This window comes from Oncorhynchus nerka, linkage group LG13 (genome assembly GCF_034236695.1).
Source record: "Oncorhynchus nerka isolate Pitt River linkage group LG13, Oner_Uvic_2.0, whole genome shotgun sequence".
Taxonomy (NCBI): domain Eukaryota; kingdom Metazoa; phylum Chordata; class Actinopteri; order Salmoniformes; family Salmonidae; genus Oncorhynchus; species Oncorhynchus nerka.
The window spans coordinates 2324235-2346319 of NC_088408.1; the positions used below are offsets into that span (position 1 = coordinate 2324235).

Here is a 22085-nt window from a genome sequence, read left to right on the forward strand (position 1 = left end):
AGCACCACTACTATACTATCATTAGCACCACTACTATCACCAGCACCACTACTATCAGTAGCACCACTACTATCACCACTACTATCAGTAGCACCACTACTATCAGTAGCACCACTACTATCAGTAGCACCACTACTATGAGTAGCACCACTACTATGAGTAGCACCACTACTATCAGTAGCACCACTACTATCAGTAGCACTATGAGTAGCACCACTACTATCAGTAGCAATTACTATGAGTAGCACCACTACTATCAGTAGCACTGTCAAAGCTGTACAAGAAAAGTCTGCAGACAAGCAACCACCGGCCACGAACGATGTGTTTACAATACCGCGATATTGGTATCAGCCAAAATGTCATATCGGTGCATCACTATTAAAAATAGCAAAAAAATGTGAAATGATTTATCTGACATTTTGCTGTTGCGTGAGGCTTGGAGCTCATGGAATTAGCAGGCTATTAAACAAACACTGGAACAGGCAAGAACTGTCTTATTTCTGTAGATATATGATTTTTAAAGCCAGGCACATTTAACAGTTCAGCTATTGATTATAGACCTAATTAAAGTTGTGGTTTCTTCTCGCCTGACAATTAAGGCAACAGCTGTTTTCTCCTCTCCTAACTCCACTGCTGCCTCCACCACATCGTTCTCAACCACAATACGCTGGTTAATTTTACTATTATGCACACAGCAACATGGTCTAGGAAAAGTTGCCAATTCAACAGTGGACTGATGTTTCTGAACTGCAGACAGCGACTGCTATCAAACACAGGAGAAAGTGCATTTGTTATAAAAGTATATATATTTTATTAGTGTTACACCATTGTCCTTAATCATATACAATATCAGTAGCACATGTCTTAGCGTGATGGACTGAGCCATCCCCACAGCCTTCACAATGGATCAGTCCACTCAGATAGGAACCAATCAGACAGGTGTCTTAGCGTGATGGACTGAGCCATCCCCACAGCCTTCACAATGGATCAGTCCACTCAGATAGGAACCAATCAGACAGGTGTCTTAGCGTGATGGACTGAGCCATCCCCACAGCCTTCACAATGGATCAGTCCACTCAGATAGGAACCAATCAGACAGGTGTCTTAGCGTGATGGACTGAGCCATCCCCACAGACTCCACAATGGATCAGTCCACTCAGATAGGTGTCTTGCACACCATAATTTTTTTTTTTTTTTTAAATCTCGAGGTCAGCCCTACATGAGTCTATATCAAATCCAGCAATATGGTTTATTTTGGGAGCTTACCTACTGTACTATATTGGCAGCCTACCAGGGGCATAGCCAGAAATTAGTTAGTGAGAGGGCCTGCAGGGATATGGATGGGACAACATTTGTAATAATAATAATATTAATAATACAATTATTTGTTTTGCTTTTTCTCAATCTGATTGGGTGGGCCTGGCAGGACCTGGCTCCCCAGTTGGTGGGCCTGGCAGGACCTGGCTCCCCAGTTGGTGGGCCTGGCAGGACCTGGCTCCCCAGTGGGTGGGCCTGTGTCCACCCTGGCCTATGCCCCTGCTGCCTAGGCTAGTCTGCTAGTAGTAGACTCTTCTTTGCACAAACATACAGGTCATCTAACGTCAACATGGAGTCTGGTACTTTCAATTCTGACATTAGGTGTAGCCATCGATGAATATAATCTGATACAACGTTGTCAAACGGATACAGGGGGGGCTAAACAGTTTTCCTGGGTAGCAGACTAACATTCCATGGAGAAGGAAGTTCATAACAAACGTCACCAATCGCGTGGAGCTGAGACGAGGCTTTGTGGAGTCCCTTTTCCTAATGTGCATATGCCAATTGAATCTCAACAAGGAAACATTTGGGGGTGCTGTTTGATTACCGTTTATTGAAAAAATGTATTAATTTCAGCAGCAAAGAATGGGCATTTCATATTTAATTTTAAGTATTGACCTTGGGCGAATCGATGTGGTAGGAGCAAGATTCCACAACGCCCGGTCTCGGCTCCACACCGTTGATGAAATACCTCAGAAACTTCATTCACCGTCCGCTACTTCACGGGTAACGTTAGCATAACAGACAGCTGTGACGGTATAGCTACAATACTAGGGTAAACATGTTTCTTTATGAATTCAACCTCACGGCCATATCAAAAACCTTCCAATACTTTACTTAGTTATCAATCAAGTGACTAAACAAATACAAGTTAGTTAGCTAGTAAGTATAGCTATAGGTAGCTAGCTACCAACACCCACGAACGTCAGCTAACGTGACCAGCGGCACACAGTAACGAACGTCGGCTAACGTTACCAGCAGCAAACGTAACGAACTTCGGCTAACGTTACCAGCAGCACACGTAACGAACGTCGGCTAACGTTACCAGCAGCACACGTAACGAACGTCGGCTAACGTGACCAGCAGCACACGTAACGAACATCGGCTAACGTTACCAGCAGCAAACGTAACGAACTTCGGCTAACGTTACCAGCAGCACACGTAACGAACGTCGGCTAACGTGACCAGCAACACACGTAACGAACGTCGGCTAACGTCAACAGCAACACACGTAACGAACGTCGCAAAGAGTATTTTGCCAGACGACGTAAAATTCAGAGTAACCCGTTAACTAGCTAGCTAAAGTTAGCTAGCTGGACGGGACCATTTGTTATATAGCTAACTGACGCAGCTAGCTGGCTAAGTCACCAGACAAACATTAAGCTGAACGAGAAATACTAGCTAGTTAGGTGTTATTGGCACTGATATAGTATGTAATGAAATAAATAAAATAAAAGTTAGCCAGTCATATTGGTTAGCTAACTCGTAGCTAGCTGGTAGTTATGTAAACACCAACGCAGAGATTGGGCATGACGCTTCATAGCACCCCCCCCCCATAGCAGTGCAGAGTTGGTAACGTCAGTTAACTACTTGTTGTTATGTGTATTTCAGCCAGCTAGTTAACTACTACATGCGAATGTAGCTAGCTGGCAACAGAGTTGGCTGGCAAGAAAAACTCTATAACTAGTGGTGGTCCGTCTCAGAACTGGCTAATCGAATTTGTTAGTTAGCAGGCTAGCTAACTTCCCCCATCACACACACACAGCATACTTAGCTAACTAACCAACTTTAGCATGTTAAGCTAGGTGATGCTATCTTGTCGTATATACATCGGGGCCTTACCAGCATTCTGATCTCGCGGCCAGAGGTAATATGTGGCTGGGATAACGATGAGTCCAACAAAGGACGTTAGAAAGTAGAAAAATGTGTTGCCGCTGTCATCGTACTGAAACTGTTGCCCGGCCATTTCGTCGCGGGGTGTCTAGGGTGCTCCCTTTTCTTTCTCCACGGCTATGCCTTCCCAATCAAAGCCCAGTATGTATGACTTGACACACACCACTGATCAGGCAACAGCTAGCATAGGGCCAAAACAGCGCGATGCTGCGAGAGATCGGGTACGTGGTTTACGCCTGCGCAGTTGGTTTAGCCTCTGCTTCCGTTCTTCTTCTTCGTCTGTGGAACTTCCGGGAACTTGTCCCTTTTGTTATGCTTCCACCTACTGCTTAGTATTTGATATTACTTCCAGCCTTGGAACTGTACTTGGTAAAGTAGATGGGATACAGCTTTTGTCAAAGTTTAAAAGTCAAAAGTAGATTTTGTTTTGTACATTTTTCCTAACCTTAACCTAATTATCCCAAACTGCTATGTTAATACTCCTAACCTGTTGCGTAACTTCTAAACCTGCTACGAAAAGTCCCTTTTGACAAAAGCTGTATTCCTTTCTAGAAGAAAAACGTGTTTCTCTTATGTCTGCTACGTTAGGTTCGCGCTGTACTGAACCACAGTTTATAATTATAGTTTATAATGCTGTCTAGAATAAACCCAACAATTCCAATGACTTAAATCAAATGTAAAGTCAGGAACAATATATTGTAGCGACCCGCACAGACAGCTGTGTGTTATGTGCTAGGCTAGGAGGTGGTTGTGTTGTACTGACCAGTACCCGGTGTTCGCGGGGTCCGACATGTCAATCAACCTGCTATCTGCCAATCACGGGAATGCCTGGAATGTTCTGATGCCGGGCATCCTGGTGGTTGGCGGAGTGGCGTGGAGGGGGGTTGGGCATTGGAAGTTAAGACCAGGTTCAGCCTTTGTTCTCTCTCTCTTACGTCTGGGCTTCACAAGAGAAGGTCACGATTGGCTTGTGGGTTATCTGTCATCTATTTGGCGTGTGCTACGGCCCAAACAGTAGCCTGTGTAAAGTTGGTTCAATAAACCGTCAATTCGCAAACTCAAGCCTCTGTCTGGACAATTGTTCATTTATGATCTAGTCAGGTCATTACATTGGTGTCAGAAGTAAAAACGTTGATACAAGTTAGCCAGCTAGCTAGCTGACTTATGTGGCTAGCTACCGTAGGTGAGAACGGGGATTGAAAATGCTTCGAGGGAATCCGAAAGTGAAGGTGGAGGTAGGGGACGATTATGGCCAAGGAGGTGCGTGTGAATGGACGTCGGGGGTTCTGTCTGAGGAGATCGCCAGGGCGTCGGAGCGCAGAGGCCGCTTGAGGGAGGACGTTAGAGTGATGGCGGCTGAAGCGGGCAGGAGTGCTTCGTCGAGTGTATTTCGCGCGGATTCTGGTGGGCGGACCGAAGTGGCGACGTCGACATGGCGTGACGAGGAATCTGTGGCTCAGGATGTAAACAAACATGGCGGCGCCCAGTTCCCGGCTGCGTCCGTATCTGTTAAGACCCCGAAGTATTCCGGTAAGGCGGATTGGGAAGCTTTTCATGCTCAGTTTGAACTGTTAGCTCATTTTAGGGGGTGGTCGGATGAAGAAAGGGCACTGCAGTTGGCTTTATGCCTCACGGATGAAGCTCTGGCCTGTTTGATATTGATTAGCCCCGAGGACAGGCATGATTATGGTGCTCTAGTGGGAGCACTGAGGAGGCGCTATGGACAGTGTGTACAGCCCGGGCTACTGCGCTCCAAACTGAGGAATAGACGCAGGCAGCCTGGAGAGCCTCTACGGGTGCTAGCTAATGACATTGAGAGCCTCTCTCGGCGGGCATATGCTCACATGCCCCCCTCCGTGCAGAGCGAGCTAGCACGGGACCAGTTCATACAGGCGCTCTCCCCTACGGAGCTGCGCATACAGACCCAGCTGGCTCATCCTGAGTCATTGCAGACAGCCTTGGAGATGGCTTTGGAGAGGGATCTGGTGTGGGCTGGGGCTTCAGCTGGGGCTTTGGTGGGGGTGCAGGGAGACACACCCTCTGTGCGAGCTGGGGGACAAAGCAGCCCGGAGCCGGAAAAGCCTGCTTGGGTGGCCGAAATGACAGAACTCATTCGGGCTGTGTCGCTACAGGCGGCACGAAACACAAGCCCTGGTCCCAGGGTCTGCTGGGGTTGTGGCCAGCCAGGCCATCTGCGCCGAGATTGCCCCATGTCCCCCAGAGCTCAGGGAAACGGCTCGGGGTCCGCATAGACCGGGTAGTGCGGACCCCTGGCTTTCTATCCCAACCACCATCATCTTCAGGAGGAGCCCACCGGCACAGACGGGAAGCAAGGCTCCACTTCCCCAGAAGCAGACGAGGGCAAGCGGATGGAGCCTGTTGTTGTGGTGGGCCGGACCTGTGTTGGGGACTTTTGTCATGTCCCTGTCACTGTGGAGGGGGTGCCCTGCTCCGCCCTGGTGGACACTGGGTCCACAGTAACCCTGGTGAGACAAGATATTGTGCCAGGTTGGACTCAGTGTGAGCCTACAACTGTGCAGCTCCGCACAGTCACAGGTGAGCTGGCACCCATGAAAGGGAAGGGAATAATGACTCTGACAGTAGGGGGCAGGACTGTGCGTCATCCTGTGTGGGTGGCGGCTGTGCAGGACCCTTGTATCCTGGGGTTGGACTTTCTTAGGAGCACAGGCTGCCAGTTAGACCTAAATAGGGGCACACTGAGCATCCAGGGAGGGACGGAAGTCACCATGGCCCCCCCTAATGTCACATTCACTCAACCCAACAAACCCTTTACTCCAACAGTTAAAGCAGCAGAGACTCATGGCTGCGCCCCCTCCCCCACAGCTGTGTGTGACTTTTCCCCAGTCCCCCTGTCACCTACGGCGGTGTGTTACATTCCCCAGCTACCTCCATGACACAGCCCTCTGTGAGCCCGGGCCGCACCCCCAGCCCAGCTACCCCAGATGGGAGAGGAGAGGACACTGTCTGCAGTGAGGGAGATATGGGGAGGAACTGTGTTGGTCTTGACCCTGAGCAGCAGGAACAGTTGTGGCAGTTGCTGTTTGAATTCAGAGACAGCTTTGCGTTGAGTGAGGAAGAGGTGGGTCAGACTCTTCTGGTGCAGCATGAGATCGACACAGGTGATGCTCGACCCATCAAGATGCGTCCCCGCCGTATCCCGCTGGCACGCCAGGAGGCGGCAGACAAGGCTGTGTTGGAGATGCAGCGGGCAGACTTCATTGAGCCCTCAGACAGCCCCTGGGCGGCGCCAGTCGTCATGGTTCCGAAGAAGGGGGGCAAGCTGAGGTTCTGTGCGGACTACAGGCGGCTGAATGAGGTAACCAGGAAGGACTCATACCCCATACCACGTATCGATGAGTCGCTGGACCTGGTTAGGGGGTCCTCCTGGTTCTCCTCACTAGACCTCCGCAGTGGCTACTGGCAGGTGCCCCTCTCCCCAGAGGCCAGAGCCAAAACTGCGTTCTCCACTAACAGAGGACACTGGCAGTTCAAGGTCCTGTGCTTTGGCCTGTGCAACGCTCCAGCTACTTTTGAGCGTTTGATGGACAAGTTGCTGGATGGCATCCCCCGACAGCAGTGTCTGGTATACCTCGATGACATCCTGGCCCATGGCAGCTCCTTCCAGTCAGCCCTGGGGGCGCTACGGCGTGTGCTGGAGAGGGTGGCTGCCGCAGGTCTGAAGCTCCACCCCGAGAAGTGCCACTTCATGAGGAGAGAGGTGTCCTTCTTGGGCCACCGAGTGGGGAAGGAGGGGATCAGCACCATGGAGGACAAGGTAGGGGCTGTCAGAGACTGGCCCACCCCCACCGACCAGCGTCAGCTGAAGAGCTTCCTGGGCCTGGCCTCGTACTACAGGAGGTTTGTACGGGGCTTCTCAAGCGTTGCTGCTCCACTGAACCGCCTGCTGCCGAAGGACAAGGCTTTCACTTGGACAGTGGAGTGTGAGGAGGCGTTCAACACCCTCAAACGTGCACTGATCGAGGCCCCGTGCTCGCCCCCTGACCTCACCTTGCCCTTTATCCTGGACACAGACGCGAGCAATGTGGGCATGGGTGGGGTGCTGGCCCAGGTGGGGCCAGAGGGGGAGAGAGTGGTGGCGTACTTCAGCAAAACATTTGACAAACATGAGCGCCGCTACTGTGTCACCCGGCGGGAGCTCTTGGCTGTTGTGGCTTCCGTCAAACACTTCAAGTACTACCTGGGTGGTCTGCCCTTTACTGTAAGGACTGACCACTCTGCTCTCCAGTGGCTCATGTCTTTCAGAGAGCCAGAGGGGCAGGTGGCACGCTGGTTGGAGGAGCTTCAGCCGTATGACTTCACGGTGGTGCACAGGGCAGGGGCACGCCACTCCAACGCCGACGCCATGTCCCGTCGGCCCTGTACTGCAGACGGCTGCCGCCACTGTGAACGGAGAGAGGGACGGGAGAGAGAGCTGCGGGCAGAGGAGGGTGTCTGTGCCACAGTGTGTGGGGCGAGCGGGCCTGTCTGCTGTGAGCTGCAGACTGTCGACGTGGCTGAATGGCGGCAGCAGCAGGGACGGGACACAGACCTACAGCCAGTGCTACAGTGGGTAGAGGCGCAGGTGAGGCCACCATGGGAAGAGGTGACAGCGCTCTCACTCGCGACCAAAGGGTTGTGGTCGAAGTTTGAGAGACTGCGGCTGGCTGATGGCGTGCTACAGCGGGCATGGAAGGAGTCAGCTACGGGAGAGGAGAGGTGGCAGGTGGTGGTCCCAAAAGCATTGCGGGAGGCTGTGCTCCAGAGTACTCATGGGGGTGGGGACTGGACACTTTGGGGTCACAAAAACACTGCGCCGTCTCCGTCAGGGCTTCTACTGGGGGCAGCACAAGAGGGATGTGGAGGACTTTTGTCGCCGCTGTGACAACTGCACAGCGAGAAAGGGCCCCCAGGCCGCTCTCATGCTCAGCTCCAACAGTTCCCAGTGGGGGCTCCCATGGAGAGGGTGGGAGTGGATGTAGTTGGGCCGTTCCCCACCACAGACAGTGGAAACCGCTGGGTGCTCACGGCCATGGACTATTTCACAAAATGGCCCGAGGCCTATGCTCTGCCTGACCAGGAGGCAGAGACCATCGTCGACGCCCTGACAGCGGGGATGTTCAGCAGGTTTGGAGCTGCAGAGTCCATCCACAGCGACCAAGGCAGAAACTTTGAGTCCCGTGTGTTCGCCACCATGTGTGAGAGGCTGGGTATGCACAAGACCCGCACTACTCCTCTCCATCCTCAAAGTGATGGCCTTGTGGAGCGCTTCAACAAAACGCTTGGACAGCAGCTGGCCATCGTCTCTTCCAAACACCAGCGTGACTGGGACAAGCACCTGCCTATGGTCCTCATGGCATGCCGCTCCGCTGTCCAAGACTCCACCTCCTGCACGCCTGCCCTCCTCATGCTGGGGAGAGAGATCCGCACCCTGCGGAGATGGCGTTTGGTCGGCCCCTGGATAGCCCTCATGTTCCTCCGGGGCCGGAGTATGCCCGGAGACTCCAGGACCGCCTGAGACAGCCCACACCTTCGCCAGAGAGCAGCTGGTGAATGCAGGTGTGAGGCAGAAAAGGAACTATGACGTGCACACCCGGGAAGGCACTTTGTGGCTGGGGAGCTGGTCTGGGTCTACAGCCCCTAAGGAAAAAAAGGCAGATGCCCCAAGTTGGACAGTCACTGGGTGGGACCCTGCAGTGTCCTGGAGAGGGTAGGGGAGGTTGTGTACTGGTGCAGCTTCCTCCCAGGGGGAGAAAGGTGGCACTGCACCGGGACAGGTTAGCCCCATACAGAGGGGCCTCTTCTCCCAAACCCCAGGAACCCCCACAATTCCCCTCTCTGGCAATGACATTCTCCAGGCACCCACCCTCAGGTGCCGCAGACAAGGCTCCAGACAGCCCACTCCCCTGTCTCCCCCTGTGTCACCGCGTGGTTCCCCAGAACCACGGACTGTATTACCCGTTCCCGCTTCCTTGTCCCCCATATCCCTGCCTTCATCCCCTGGTTCCCAGAGGGGCACTCTGCGACCATCACGGCCACGCAGGCAAAGGAGACCTCCGGGTCGCTTCAGAGACTTTGTTTGTTCCCTCGGGGACGAGGGACTTTGTGGTGGGGGGCTGTGTAGCGACCCGCACAGACAGCTGTGTGTTATGTGCTAGGCTAGGAGGTGGTTGTGTTGTACTGACCAGTACCCGGTGTTCGCGGGGTCCGACATGTCAATCAACCTGCTATCTGCCAATCACGGGAATGCCTGGAATGTTCTGATGCCGGGCATCCTGGTGGTTGGCGGAGTGGCGTGGAGGGGGGTTGGGCATTGGAAGTTAAGACCAGGTTCAGCCTTTGTTCTCTCTCTCTTACGTCTGGGCTTCACAAGAGAAGGTCACGATTGGCTTGTGGGTTATCTGTCATCTATTTGGCGTGTGCTACGGCCCAAACAGTAGCCTGTGTAAAGTTGGTTCAATAAACCGTCAATTCGCAAACTCAAGCCTCTGTCTGGACAATTGTTCATTTATGATCTAGTCAGGTCATTACAATATATACATATATATGTGTTTATTTTCAGACGTTTTTTAAATAAAATCATAAGCTGTTGTCTTCTAATTCAAATGATCAGGATCATGTTCATCAAACCAATTTAATAATTAAATTAATTAAAGAATTAGAAACGTCATTGTATTACAATGTGAAATTAGATGCTCTTTACAATGTTAGTTTGATGATCTTTCAAGTTGAGTCGAGTTTAAATTGAGTTTACTACTTCTAAAAGTATTGGATTGGTGGAGGCATGGGGTAGACCTGTGGTTCTCAACCCAGGGTATTAGGGGGTAACTTGGCCTATCCACAGGGGGTACAAAATGTAGTGATAATATATGCATGAACTGTTTCGGATGGGAAGCCTGCGGACGCCTTATGATATTTCAGGCCATAGGCTTACTGCCATTTTTATGTTATTTTATTTTTTATTTAACCTTTAGTTAACTAGGCAAGTCTGTTATGAACAAATTATTATTTACAATGATGGCCTACCAGAAGGCAAAAGGCCTCCTGCCCTTGATGGGGGTCTGGGATTCAAAATAAATCAAATATAAATATAGGACAAAACACAGATCACGACAAGAGAGACAACACAACATAAAGAGAGACCAAAGACGACACAGCATGGTAGCAACACAACATGACAACGACATGGTAGCATCACAACATGACAACGACATGGTAGCAACACAACATGGTAGCAGCACAAAACATGGTACAAACATTATTGGGTACAGACAACAGAACAAAGGGCAAGAAGGTAGAGACAACAATACATCACACAAAGCAGCCACAACTGTCAGTAAGAGTGTCCATGATTGAGTCTTTGAATGAAGAGATTGAGATAAAACTGTCCAGTTTGAGTGTTTGTTGCAGCTCGTTCCAGTCGCTAGCTTCAGCGAACTGAAAAGAGGAGCGACCCAGGGATGTGTGTGCTTAGGGGACCTTTAACAGAATGTGACTGGCAGAACGGAACGGCCTTAAGGGCACATGAGAAAGTACTTCAGGGGTACTTTGGGGGTACTTCGGGGGTACTTCAGGGGTACCTCGGGCAGAGAAAAATGTAGTTGGTGGTACAGTAACCAAAAAAGGTTGAGAACCACTATAGTATATACACCACTGGGCTTCACTCAAGAGGAAGTTTCCACCATATTTCTTATACCAGTCATTTTAGTTTCAAATCACTATGGGAGGAAGCGTGGCCAATGATTGGGATGTAACCAATGTTATTTCCCTGTACATATAATGGGAGAACCTCCTCCCTCCTCTCCTGCTCATCTCCTCGCATCCTCTTCTCTCCTCTCATCCCCTCCTCCTCTCCTCTCATTCGTCCTCTCCTCCTCTCATCTGTTCCCTCCCCGTCCTCTCCTTTCCTCCATCCTCTCATTCGTCCTCTCCTTTCTTCCCTCCTCTTCTTTTCCTCTCCTCTCCTCACTCCTCTCCTCCGTTCTCTCCTTGACTCCTCTGTCCTCTCCTCGGCCCCGCCTCCCTCCTCTCCTCGCCTCCTCTCCTCCGTCCTCTCCACCCTCATCTCCTCGACTGCTAATGAATAAGGATGAAATCGTAATTGAGGAGAGGCGGCGAGGAGAAGGAAAGTGGACGGAAATGCTATTGCAAGAAAGTTTCTTCTCCACTCCACATTGGCAAATGGCGTTGGAGGAATCCCAAAATATATGTGTAACGTGATCAAAACAAATGTGTAGTTGTGATTTGGGAGGAGCAGAGTACCTTCACCTCAAATGTTCTACCGAGTTCCTGAACCTCTTATAGAATATGAGCTCAGAAATATTGTGGAGTTCCCCCAATGGTCACATTTTTGTGAATATTTTGAATGAAAGACCAAGAGGATGAAGAACAGCAAATAAAACAATTTCACAGCCCGTTTTGCTCATTTTTTTTTAACCAATATTAGTGGAGGTCACTGTAGAGGTGTAATCTCGAGCCAAACCTGTTTATTTTTTTTTTATCTAAAGGTATCCAGGGCTACGTTCATTTGATTTGATTTGATTTATGTTCTGGAACGTTCAATTCAACCAAAAAGATGCTCTACTGAAAAAGCAGTTGAAAAACGGGTTTGGGGGCGCTGTCAACATGGCCACTGCTCTTTAAATACGTCACTCAAGGCTTCAAGCCACACCCACCAAACTTACCTCAAAGTCTGTTCAAGAACATACAGGAACGTTATGGAAGAATGTGCCGTTCTGCAGCGTAGTAAATGTTCATGCGAACTGAATGCACCTCTGCTATTGACATACATGTTGAATTAGAATGTGACAACATTAATTACTGAGGCACAGGTGAGTACAGGTGAGTACAGGTGAGTACAGGTAGGCCTAGACAGAGCACTAGTTTGGTGTGTGCAGCCTTGTTCCACCCCTTTGTTAATTTATTAATATATGCAAACACACAGCATGTGTTTATGCAAATGAGGTAATACCATTTTCTTTCTTTACCATTTTCTTCCATTTTAACACAAAAAAGTTACAAAAAATACCTGATACCGTTAGAATATTAGTTCATTCTAAGAAAAAAACGAAGTGAAATTTAACAATAAATTGAATACCTGAATTTCCACCAAAATCCTGAACATTATTTGTCCGTGCCAGTAAAATGTTTTATGCTATAATTCACTCGATATCTGATGGATTATAAAAAAAATCTAAAAGTTTGGAGTATCTTCATTTATTGTCCAACTGTTGCATTTATTAGAATAGTAAACATTTTGATGACTGTTGCTGCTTTACAAATCATTGCAGATAACTGGGAGGAGACGAGGACAGAAGGCACCCCTACATCTATGATGTCACTCGGCCGGGCCCTTTATGATGATGTCACAGGTGTACCATGATGTCGTCGAGTGGCTTGCGGGTGAGGTCGGGCACGGTGGCGTCGGGGGCGGGGTAACCAACAGGAAGTAGCATCAGCAGCTTCTCATTGGCTGGCCGACCGAGGAGCAGCCTGAGCTGGGGGCCGCAGTTGAGGGGCGTCGTCGTCGTCGTCACCAGACCTGCATTCTGACAAGGGGATTGGACAGACTGCATGTCAGTCAAACACAGAGAGACATGGGTTCGGTCAGAATATCAAACACATACAGAATCCAGAGGTTTATTAAGGGTTTAGAAATGCTCTTATGGTTGCCTAGAGCTGACACCATTCCCTGTTCTATCTGACAGACGATAATGTCTGTTCTACACAACACATTTCTACGTCAACATTCTGAAATGTAACATCCTTCTGTCTTTGTTTGACATTTTATTTCAAATCAAATATTTAGATGTTATTAAGGGTGTAGTGAAATGCTAGTGTTCCTAGCTCCAACAGTAAAACCTAGCTAAATGCTAGTGTTCCTAGCTCCAACAGTGCAGCAATACCTACCTAAATGCTTGTGTTCCTAGCTCCAACAGTAATATCTACCTAAATGCTTGTGTTCCTGGCTCCAATAGTAATACCTACCTAAATGCTTGTGTTCCTAGCTCCAACAGTAAAAACCTAGCTAAATGCTAGTGTTCCTAGCTCCAACAGTGCAGTAATATCTAACCAAATGCTTGTGTTCCTAACTCCAACAGTAATACCTACCTAAATGCTTGTGTTCCTAGCTCCAACAGTGTAGTAGTATCTAACTAAATGCTTGTGTTCCTAGCTCTAACAGTGCAGTAATATCTAACCAAATGCTTGTGTTCCTAACTCCAACAGTAATACCTACCTAAATGCTTGTGTTCCTAGCTCCAACAGTAATACCTAACTAAATGCTTGTGCCAAGGCTTTCGACTCTGTCAATCACCATATTCTTATCGGCAGACTCAGTAGCCTCGGTTTTTCGGATGACTGCCTTGCCTGGTTCACCAATTACTTTGCAGACAGAGTTCCGTGTGTCAAATCGGAGGGCATGCTGTCCGGTCCTCTGGCAGTCTCTATGGGGGTGCCACAGGGTTCAATTCTCGGGCCGACTCTTTTCCCTGTATATATCAATGATGTTGCTCTTGCTGCGGGCGATTCCCTGATCCACCTCTACGCAGACGACACCATTCTATATACTTCCGGCCCGTCCTTGGACACTGTGCTATCTAACCTCCAAACGAGCTTCAATGCCATACAACACTCCTTCCGTGGCCTCCAACTGCTCTTAAACGCTAGTAAAACCAAATGCATGCTTTTCAACCGTTCGCTGCCTGCACCCGCACGCCTGACTAGCATCACCACCCTGGATGGTTCCGACCTAGAATATGTGGACATCTATAAGTACCTAGGTGTCTGGCTAGACTGTAAACTCTCCTTCCAGACTCATATCAAACATCTCCAATCTAAAATCAAATCAAGAGTCGGCTTTCTATTCCGCAACAAAGCCTCCTTCACTCACGCCGCCAAACTTACCCTAGTAAAACTGACTATCCTACCGATCCTCGACTTTGGCGATGTCATCTACAAAATTGCTTCCAACACTCAACTCAGCAAACTGGATGCAGTTTATCACAGTACCATCCGTTTTGTCACTAAAGCACCTTATACCACCCACCACTGCGACTTAGAATAAGACTGTAACGTAACCAAATGTAGAAAAAGTCAAGGGGTCTGAATACTTTCCGAATGCATTTTATATATGATGGGATGTATAGACATTATAGACCGGATGTGGATGGAATATATAGTATATCTATAGAATACATAGGATAGAATAGTACAGCAATAGTTGAATAGGATGGACTTGACTAGAATACATTATATACAGTACATATGAAATGAGTAAAACAGTTTAATGTTATTAAAGTGACCAGTGATTCCATTTCGACAGTATGTACATTACTGCAGCGGCCTCTAAAGTGCAGGGTTGTGTAACCGGGTGGTAGCGACGTGTATGCCCAGGAACTTGAAGCTTTTCACCTTCTCCCCTGCAGCACAGTTGATGTGGATAGGGGGCGTACTCCCTCTTCTGTCTCCTGAAGTCCACGATCAGCTCCTTCGTTTTGTTGATGTTGAGGGAGAGGTTATTTTCCTGGCACCACTCCTCCAGGGCCCTCACCTCCATCCCTGTAGACTGTCTCGTCATTGTTGGTAATCAGGCCTACTACTGTTGTGTTGTCTGAAAACTTGGTGATTGAGTTGGAGGCGTGCATGGCCACTCAGTCATGGGTGAACAAGGAGTACAGGAGGGGGCTGAGCACTCATCCTTGTGGGGCCCCAGTGTTGAGAATTAGCGTAGTGGAGGTGTTGTTTCCTACCTTCACCACCTGGGGGCCGCCCATCAGAAAGTCCAAGGCCCAGTTGTACAGGGCGGTTTTCAGACCCAGGGCCCCAAGCTTAATGATGAGCTTGGAGGGTACTATGGTGTTGAAGGCAATGAACAGCATTCTCACATAGGTATTCCTCCAGATGGGACAGGGCACTGTGTAGTGTGATGGTGATTGCATCGTCTGTGGATCTATTGGGGCGGTAAGCAAATTGAAGTGGGTTAAGGGTTACAGGTAAGGTGGAGGTGATACAATTCTTAACTAGACTCTCAAAGCACCTCATGATGACAGAAGTGAGTGCTACGGGGCTATAGTCAGTTACCTTCGCTTTCTTGGGTACAGGAACAATGGTGGACATCTTGAAGCAAGTGGGGACAGCAGACTGGAATAGGGAGATTGAATATGTCCATAAACACTCCAGTCAGCTGGTCTGCACATGCTCTGAGGACGCGGCTAGGGATGCCGTCTGAGCCGGCAGCCTTGTGTGGGTTGACACGCTTAAATGTCTTTCTCACGTCGACCACGCAGGACCACAGTCCTTACTCACGTCGACCACGGAGAACAGCCCACAGTCCTTACTCACGTCGACCACGGGGAACAGCCCACAGTCCTTACTCACGTCGACCACGGAGAACAGCCCACAGTCCTTACTCACGTCGACCACGGAGAACAGCCCACAGTCCTTACTCACGTCGACCACGGAGAACAGCCCACAGTCCTTACTCACGTCGACCACGGAGAACAGCCCACAGTCCTTACTCACGTCGACCACGGAGAACAGCCCACAGTCCTTACTCACGTCGACCACGGAGAACAGCCCACAGTCCTTACTCACGTCGACCACGGGGAACAGCCCACAGTCCTTACTCACGTCGACCACAGAGGACCACAGTCCTTACTCACGTCGACCACGGAGAACAGCCCACAGTCCTTACTCACGTCGACCACGGAGGACCACAGTCCTTACTCACGTCGACCACGGGGAACAGCCCACAGTCCTTACTCACGTCAACCACGGAGAACAGCCCACAGTCCTTACTCACGTCGACCACGGAGAACAGCCCACAGTCCTTACTCACGTCGACCACGGAGAACAGCCCACAGTCCTTACTCACGTCGACCACGGAGAACAGCCCACAGTCCTTACTCACGTCGACCACGGAGAACAGCCCACAGTCCTTACTCACGTCGACCACGGAGAACAGCCCACAGTCCTTACTCACGTCGACCACGGAGGACCACAGTCCTTGGCCGAGGGCTGCGTCGGTAGCACTCTGTTATCCTCAAAGCGGGTGAAGAAGGTGTTTAGCTTGTCTGGGAGCAAGTCGTCAGTGGCTGGTTTTCCCTTTGTAATATGTCATTGTCTGGAGTCCCTGCCACATACATCTCGTGTCTGAGCAGTTGAATTGCGACTCCACTTTGTCTCTGTACTGATGTTTTGCCTGTTTGATTGACTTACGGTGGGCATAGCTGGACTGTTTGTACTCAACCATATTTCCAGTGACCTTGTCGTGGTTCGCGCTTTCACGGTTTTTGGTTTGGGTAGGTTTTAATAGCCACAGTGGGAACAACATCCTCTAAACCACTTCCTGATGAACTCAGTCACCGTCTCAGTGTATACGTCAATGTTATTCTCAGAGGCAACCCGGGAACATATCACAGTCCGCGTGATCAAAACAATCTTGAAGCATGGATTCCGATTTGTCAGACCAGCATTAAATAGATCTTAGCATGGGTACTTCCTGTTTGAGTTTCTGACTATAGGAAGGGTAGAGCAGAAGGGAGGTGTGATCTGATTTGCCGATGGGAGGGCAGGGGAGGTCCTTGTAGCCATCCCGAAAGGGAGAGTGACAATGGTCGAGAGTTTTCGAAGCACAAGCACAACAGGCAATGTGTTGATAGAACTTCGGTAATGTTTTCCTCCCAAAATGTTTTTTTTTTAAATCCCCAGCTACAATAAATGTTGCCTCGGGATATGTAGTTTCCTGTTTGCACAAAGACCAGTGTAGTTCCTTGAAGGCCGTCGTGATATCGGCTTGAGGGGGAATATACACGGTTGTGACTATAACCGAAGATAATTATCTGGGGCGGTAATATGATTGTGAGGTATTCTAGGTCAGGGGAACAAAAGAACTTGAGTTACTGTACATTACCACAATCACACCATGAGCAGTTAATCATGAAACATACACCTCCACCTTTCCTCTTCCCGGAGAGGTCTTTATTCCTGTCTGCCCGATGTACTGAGAACCCAGCTGGCTGTATGGACGGGGACATTATATCCTGAGTAGTGTCATGATTCCGTGAAACAGAGTATGTTACAGTGCCTGATGTCTCTCTGGAAGGAGATCCTCGCCCTGAGCTCATCTACTTTATTGTCCAGGGAATTAACATTAGCGGGAATTATAGTCGGAAGCGATGGATGGTGTGCACGCCTCCTGAGTCGGACTAGAAGTCCACTCCGAATACCTCTTCTCCACTGACGGCGTCTTGGAGCAGCCTCTGGGATAAGTTTAGTTGCCTTGGGGGTACGAACAAGGGATCCAATTCGGGAAAGTCGTGTTTCTGGTCGTAATACTGGTGAGTTACCACTCTCTGATATCCAGAAGTTCTTTCCGAATGTATTTTATAACACAAAAAAACATTCTAGACTAATAATATAAGAAATAACACAAAAAACAAAAAATACTGTGAAGTTGCTTAGGAGCTAGAGGCAGAGCTGCAGTGTCTGTCGGTGCCCTCTTCAGATAGAATAGAGAATCATATCAGTACGCCCCAGCGGTCCACGTCCCTGAGTACGCCCCAGAAGTCCACGTCCCTGAGTACGCCCCAGAGGTCAACGTTCCTGAGTTCGCCCCAGCGGTCCACGTCCCTGAGTATGCCCCAGAAGTCCACGTCCCTGAGAACACCCCAGTGGTCCACGTCCCTGAGTATGCCCCAGTGGTCCACGTCCCTGAGTACGCCCGAGCGGTCCGCGTCCCTGAGTACGCCCCAGCGGCCCACATCCCTGAGTACGCCCCAGAGGTCCACGTTCCTGAGTTCGCCCCCGGTGGTCCACATCCCTGAGTACGCCCCAGTGGTCCACGGGGATTGTGACTTGATGAAATCTGAATGAGTGTGGTTGTCTCACCTAGCTATTTTATTAAGATGAACGCACTAGCTGTAAGTTGCTCTGGATAAGAGCGTCTGCTAAATGACTCAAATGTAAATGACCGTGTGTGAATGCTCTGACCTGCAGCGCGGCCAATAGCAGGCCACAGGAGATGGACACACTGATCTCATTGTAGTAATGAGTCCTCTTCTGTCCTCCAGCTACGATGCCGTACGTCTGTTTAAATATCAACACGAGGTAGGGAGCCACATCAAGATACTGCTTCACCCAGTTAGTCCTGGGAGAGAGGGAGGAGAGAGGGAGAGAGGGGGAGAGAGAGGGAGGAGAGATGGGGGAGGGGGAGAGGGGGAGGAGAGAGGGGAGAGAGAGGGGGAGAGAGAGAGAGATGGGGAAGGGAGGAGAGAGGGGGAGAGAGGGAGGAGAGAGTGAGGGAGACAGGGAGGGAGGGGGAGATGGAGAGAGAGGAGAGAGCGAGGGAGAGAGGGAGGGAGGGGGAGATGGAGAGAGAGAGCGAGGGAGAGAGGGAGGGAGGGGGAGATGGAGAGAGAGGAGAGAGCGAGGGAGGGGGAGATGGAGAGAGAGGAGAGAGCGAGGGAGAGAGGGAGGGAGGGGGAGATGGAGAGAGAGTTATAAAAAATATTATCTGACTTGCGTGCATGCTGTATATCTACATGGTGTATATCTACATGGTGTATATCTACATGGTGTATATCTACATGCTGTATATCTACATGGTGTTTGCACTGTGCATTTTATCTGACCTGAGCCTCTGCAGGTCACTGACCCACTTGTCCCCCATCCTCTGACGGTAGTTGACTTCCTCCTCCTCCTCCACCACTAGCCTGATCTGGTGCTTCACCTCTGGGTCTGACACTACCACAAACGTCCAGGGTTCTGTGTGGGCTCCACTGGGGGCTGTGCCTGGACAACACAGACAACACATTCATGTGTGTCTGTCTGTGTGTGTGTGTGTGTGTTTGTGTGTGTGTCTGTTTGTGTGTGTGTCTGTCTGCGCGTGTCTGTGCTTGTCTGTCTGTGTCTGTGTGTGTCTGTCTGTGTCTGCGTGTGTCTGTGTGTCTGTCTGTGTGTGTGTCTGTCTGTGTGTGTGTCTGTCTGTCTGTGTGTGTGTGTGTGTCTGTGTGTGTGTGTGTGTGTGTGTGTGTCTGTGTGTGTCTGTGTGTGTGTCTGTGTCTGTGTGTGTGTGTGTGTGTGTGTGTGTGTGTGTGTGTGTGTCTGTGTGTGTGTCTGTCTGTGTGTGTCTGTCTGTGTGTGTGTGTGTGTGTGTGTCTGTGTGTGTGTGTGTGTCTGTTTGTGTGTGTGTCTGTTTGTGTGTGTCTGTCTGTGTCTGTGCTTGTCTGTCTGTGTCTGTGTGTCTGTCTGTGTGTCTGTGTGTCTGTGTGTGTCTGTGTGTGTCTGTCTGTGTCTGTGTGTCTGTGTGTGTGTGTGTGTGTGTCTGTGTGTGTGTGTGTGTGTGTGTGTGTCTGTGTGTGTGTCTGTGTGTGTCTGTGTGTGTCTGTGTGTGTGTCTGTGTCTGTGTGTGTGTGTCTGTGTGTGTGTGTGTCTGTGTGTGTGTCTGTCTGTGTGTGTGTCTGTGTGTGTCTGTGTGTGTGTCTGTCTGTGTGTGTGTGTCTGTCTGTGTGTGTCTGTCTGTGTGTGTCTGTGTGTGTGTCTGTCTGTGTGTGTCTGTCTGTGTGTGTCTGTGTGTGTGTGTGTGTCTGTGTGTGTGTCTGTGTGTGTGTCTGTCTGTGTGTGTCTGTGTGTCTGTCTGTGTGTGTCTGTGTGTGTCTGTCTGTGTGTGTCTGTGTGTGTCTGTCTGTGTGTGTCTGTGTTTCTGTGTTTCTGTCTGTGTGTGTCTGTGTGTCTGTGTGTCTGTCTGTGTGTGTCTGTGTGCATTATGCATGTGTTACCTGCAGTGCGGATGACGTTGTCGATGACCTGTCGTGGAACGGCTCGGGCTGATGAAGCGGACAGACCTCCTCTGGTTCATCAGGTTGAAGAAGTCCTGTGACCTCTGAACCATGACCTCTACGTGGTACCGAGAAGCCGGGTAGGGCACGTGGGCCAGCTCCTCCTCCCCACCACTCTCCACCCAATCACCATCCTCTAAAACCAGACAGACAGGGGGGAAGACCAATCGTCTGAATTATGAAGCTACAGAAAGCAAGGCTTTTTAAATTGTAGGCGGATTGAATGTGATTAAAGGCGCAATCTGCAATGTTAATGTATAGATGTGCACATCATGCACATATTGGTTGGTTAGTGTAACCATTTGTATAGCTACTTGACCGAATGTGTTCATTCATACTACCTTGAGTTGCGCTCATCTGTTCTGTGGTTAATGATCTGTTCTGTGGTTAATGATCTGTTCTGTGGTTAATGATCTGTTCTGAGGTTAATGATCTGTTCTGTGGTTAATGATCTGTTCTGTGGTTAATGATCTGTTCTGTGGTTCCCTGTGGCTAATGATCTGTTCTGTGGTTAATGATCTGTTCTGTGGTTAATGATCTGTTCTGTGGTTAATGATCTGTTCTGTGGTTAATGATCTGTTCTGTGGTTAATGATCTGTTCTGAGGTTAATGATCTGTTCTGTGGTTAATGATCTGTTCTGTGGTTAATGATCTGTTCTGTTAATGATCTGTTCTGTGGTTAATGATCTGTTCTGTGGTTAATGATCTGTTCTGAGGTTAATGATCTGTTCTGAGGTTAATGATCTGTTCTGTGGTTAATGATCTGTTCTGTGGTTAATGATCTGTTCTGTGGTTCCCTGTGGCTAATGATCTGTTCTGTGGTCAATGATCTGTTCTGTGGTTCCCTGTGGCTAATGATCTGTTATGAGGTTAATGATCTGTTCTGTGGTTAATGATCTGTTCTGTGGTTAATGATCTGTTCTGAGGTTAATGATCTGTTCTGTGGTTAATGATCTGTTCTGTGGTTCCCTGTGGCTAATGATCTGTTCTGTGGTCAATGATCTGTTCTGTGGTTCCCTGTGGCTAATGATCTGTTCTGTCGTTAATGATCTGTTCTGTGGTTAATGATCTGTTCTGTGGTTAATGATCTGTTCTGTGGTTAATGATCTGTTCTGAGGTTAACGATCTGTTCTGAGGTTAACGATCTGTTATGTGGTTAATCATCTGTTCTGTGGTTAATGATCTGTTCTGTGGTTAATGATCTGTTCTGTGGTTAATGATCTGTTCTGTGGTTCTCTGTGGTTAATGATCTGTTCTGTGGTTAATGATCTGTTCTGTGGTTAATGATCTGTTCTGAGGTTAATGATCTGTTCTGTGGTTAATGATCTGTTCTGTGGTTAATGATGTGGTTAATGATCTGTTCTGTGGTTCTCTGTGGTTAATAATCTGTTCTGTGGTTAATGATCTGTTCTGTGGTTAATGATCTGTTCTGTGGTTAATGATGTGGTTAATGATCTGTTCTGTGGTTCTCTGTGGTTAATGATCTGTTCTGTGGTTAATGATCTGTTCTGTGGTTAATGATCTGTTCAGTGGTTAATGATCTGTTCTGTGGTTAATGATCTGTTCTGTGGTTCCCTGTGGTTAATGATCTGTTCTGTTGTTAATGATCTGTTCTGTGGTTCTCTGTGGTTAATGATCTGTTCTGTGGTTAATGATCTGTTCTGTGGTTAATGATCTGTTCTGTGGTTAATGATCTGTTCTGTGGTTAATGATCTGTTCTGTGGTTAATGATCTGTTCTGAGGTTAATGATCTGTTCTGAGGTTAATGATCTGTTCTGTGGTTAATGATGTGGATAATGATCTGTTCTGTGGTTAATGATCTGTTCTGTGGATAATGATCTGTTCTGTGGATAATGATCTGTTCTGTGGATAATGATGTGGATAATGATCTGTTCTGTGGTTAATGATGTGGATAATGATCTGTTCTGTGGTTAATGATCTGTTCTGTGGATAATGATCTGTTCTGTGGTTAATGATCTGTTCTGTGGTTAATGATGTGGATAATGATCTGTTCTGTGG

The 22085-nt window shown here is 48.9% G+C and overlaps 2 protein-coding genes across 3 annotated transcripts in view; both read right to left on the minus strand.

The window, feature by feature from the left end:
- The window catches only part of sec63 (SEC63 homolog, protein translocation regulator), a 98334-nt gene extending 94875 nt beyond the window's left edge, over nucleotides 1–3459 (minus strand). Inside the window, exon 1 of one of the 2 annotated variants that reach the window (XM_065026118.1) lies at nucleotides 3160–3459. In XM_065026118.1, the coding sequence (XP_064882190.1) occupies nucleotides 3160–3283 (124 nt within the window). In that variant the 5' untranslated portion in view covers nucleotides 3284–3459. The remainder of the gene's footprint in view (nucleotides 1–3159) is intronic. The other variant, XM_065026117.1, reaches the window with a different exon arrangement.
- An 8667-nt stretch (nucleotides 3460–12126) lies between these two features.
- LOC115125224 (iodotyrosine deiodinase) lies at nucleotides 12127–20402 on the minus strand. Its single transcript, XM_065026085.1, is given in 6 exon segments — nucleotides 12127–12776; nucleotides 18220–18376; nucleotides 18861–19020; nucleotides 20007–20053; nucleotides 20055–20237; nucleotides 20386–20402. Coding segments are annotated over 6 exon segments (747 nt in total). The 3' UTR covers nucleotides 12127–12593.
- Between the last annotated feature and the right edge of the window lie 1683 nt (nucleotides 20403–22085).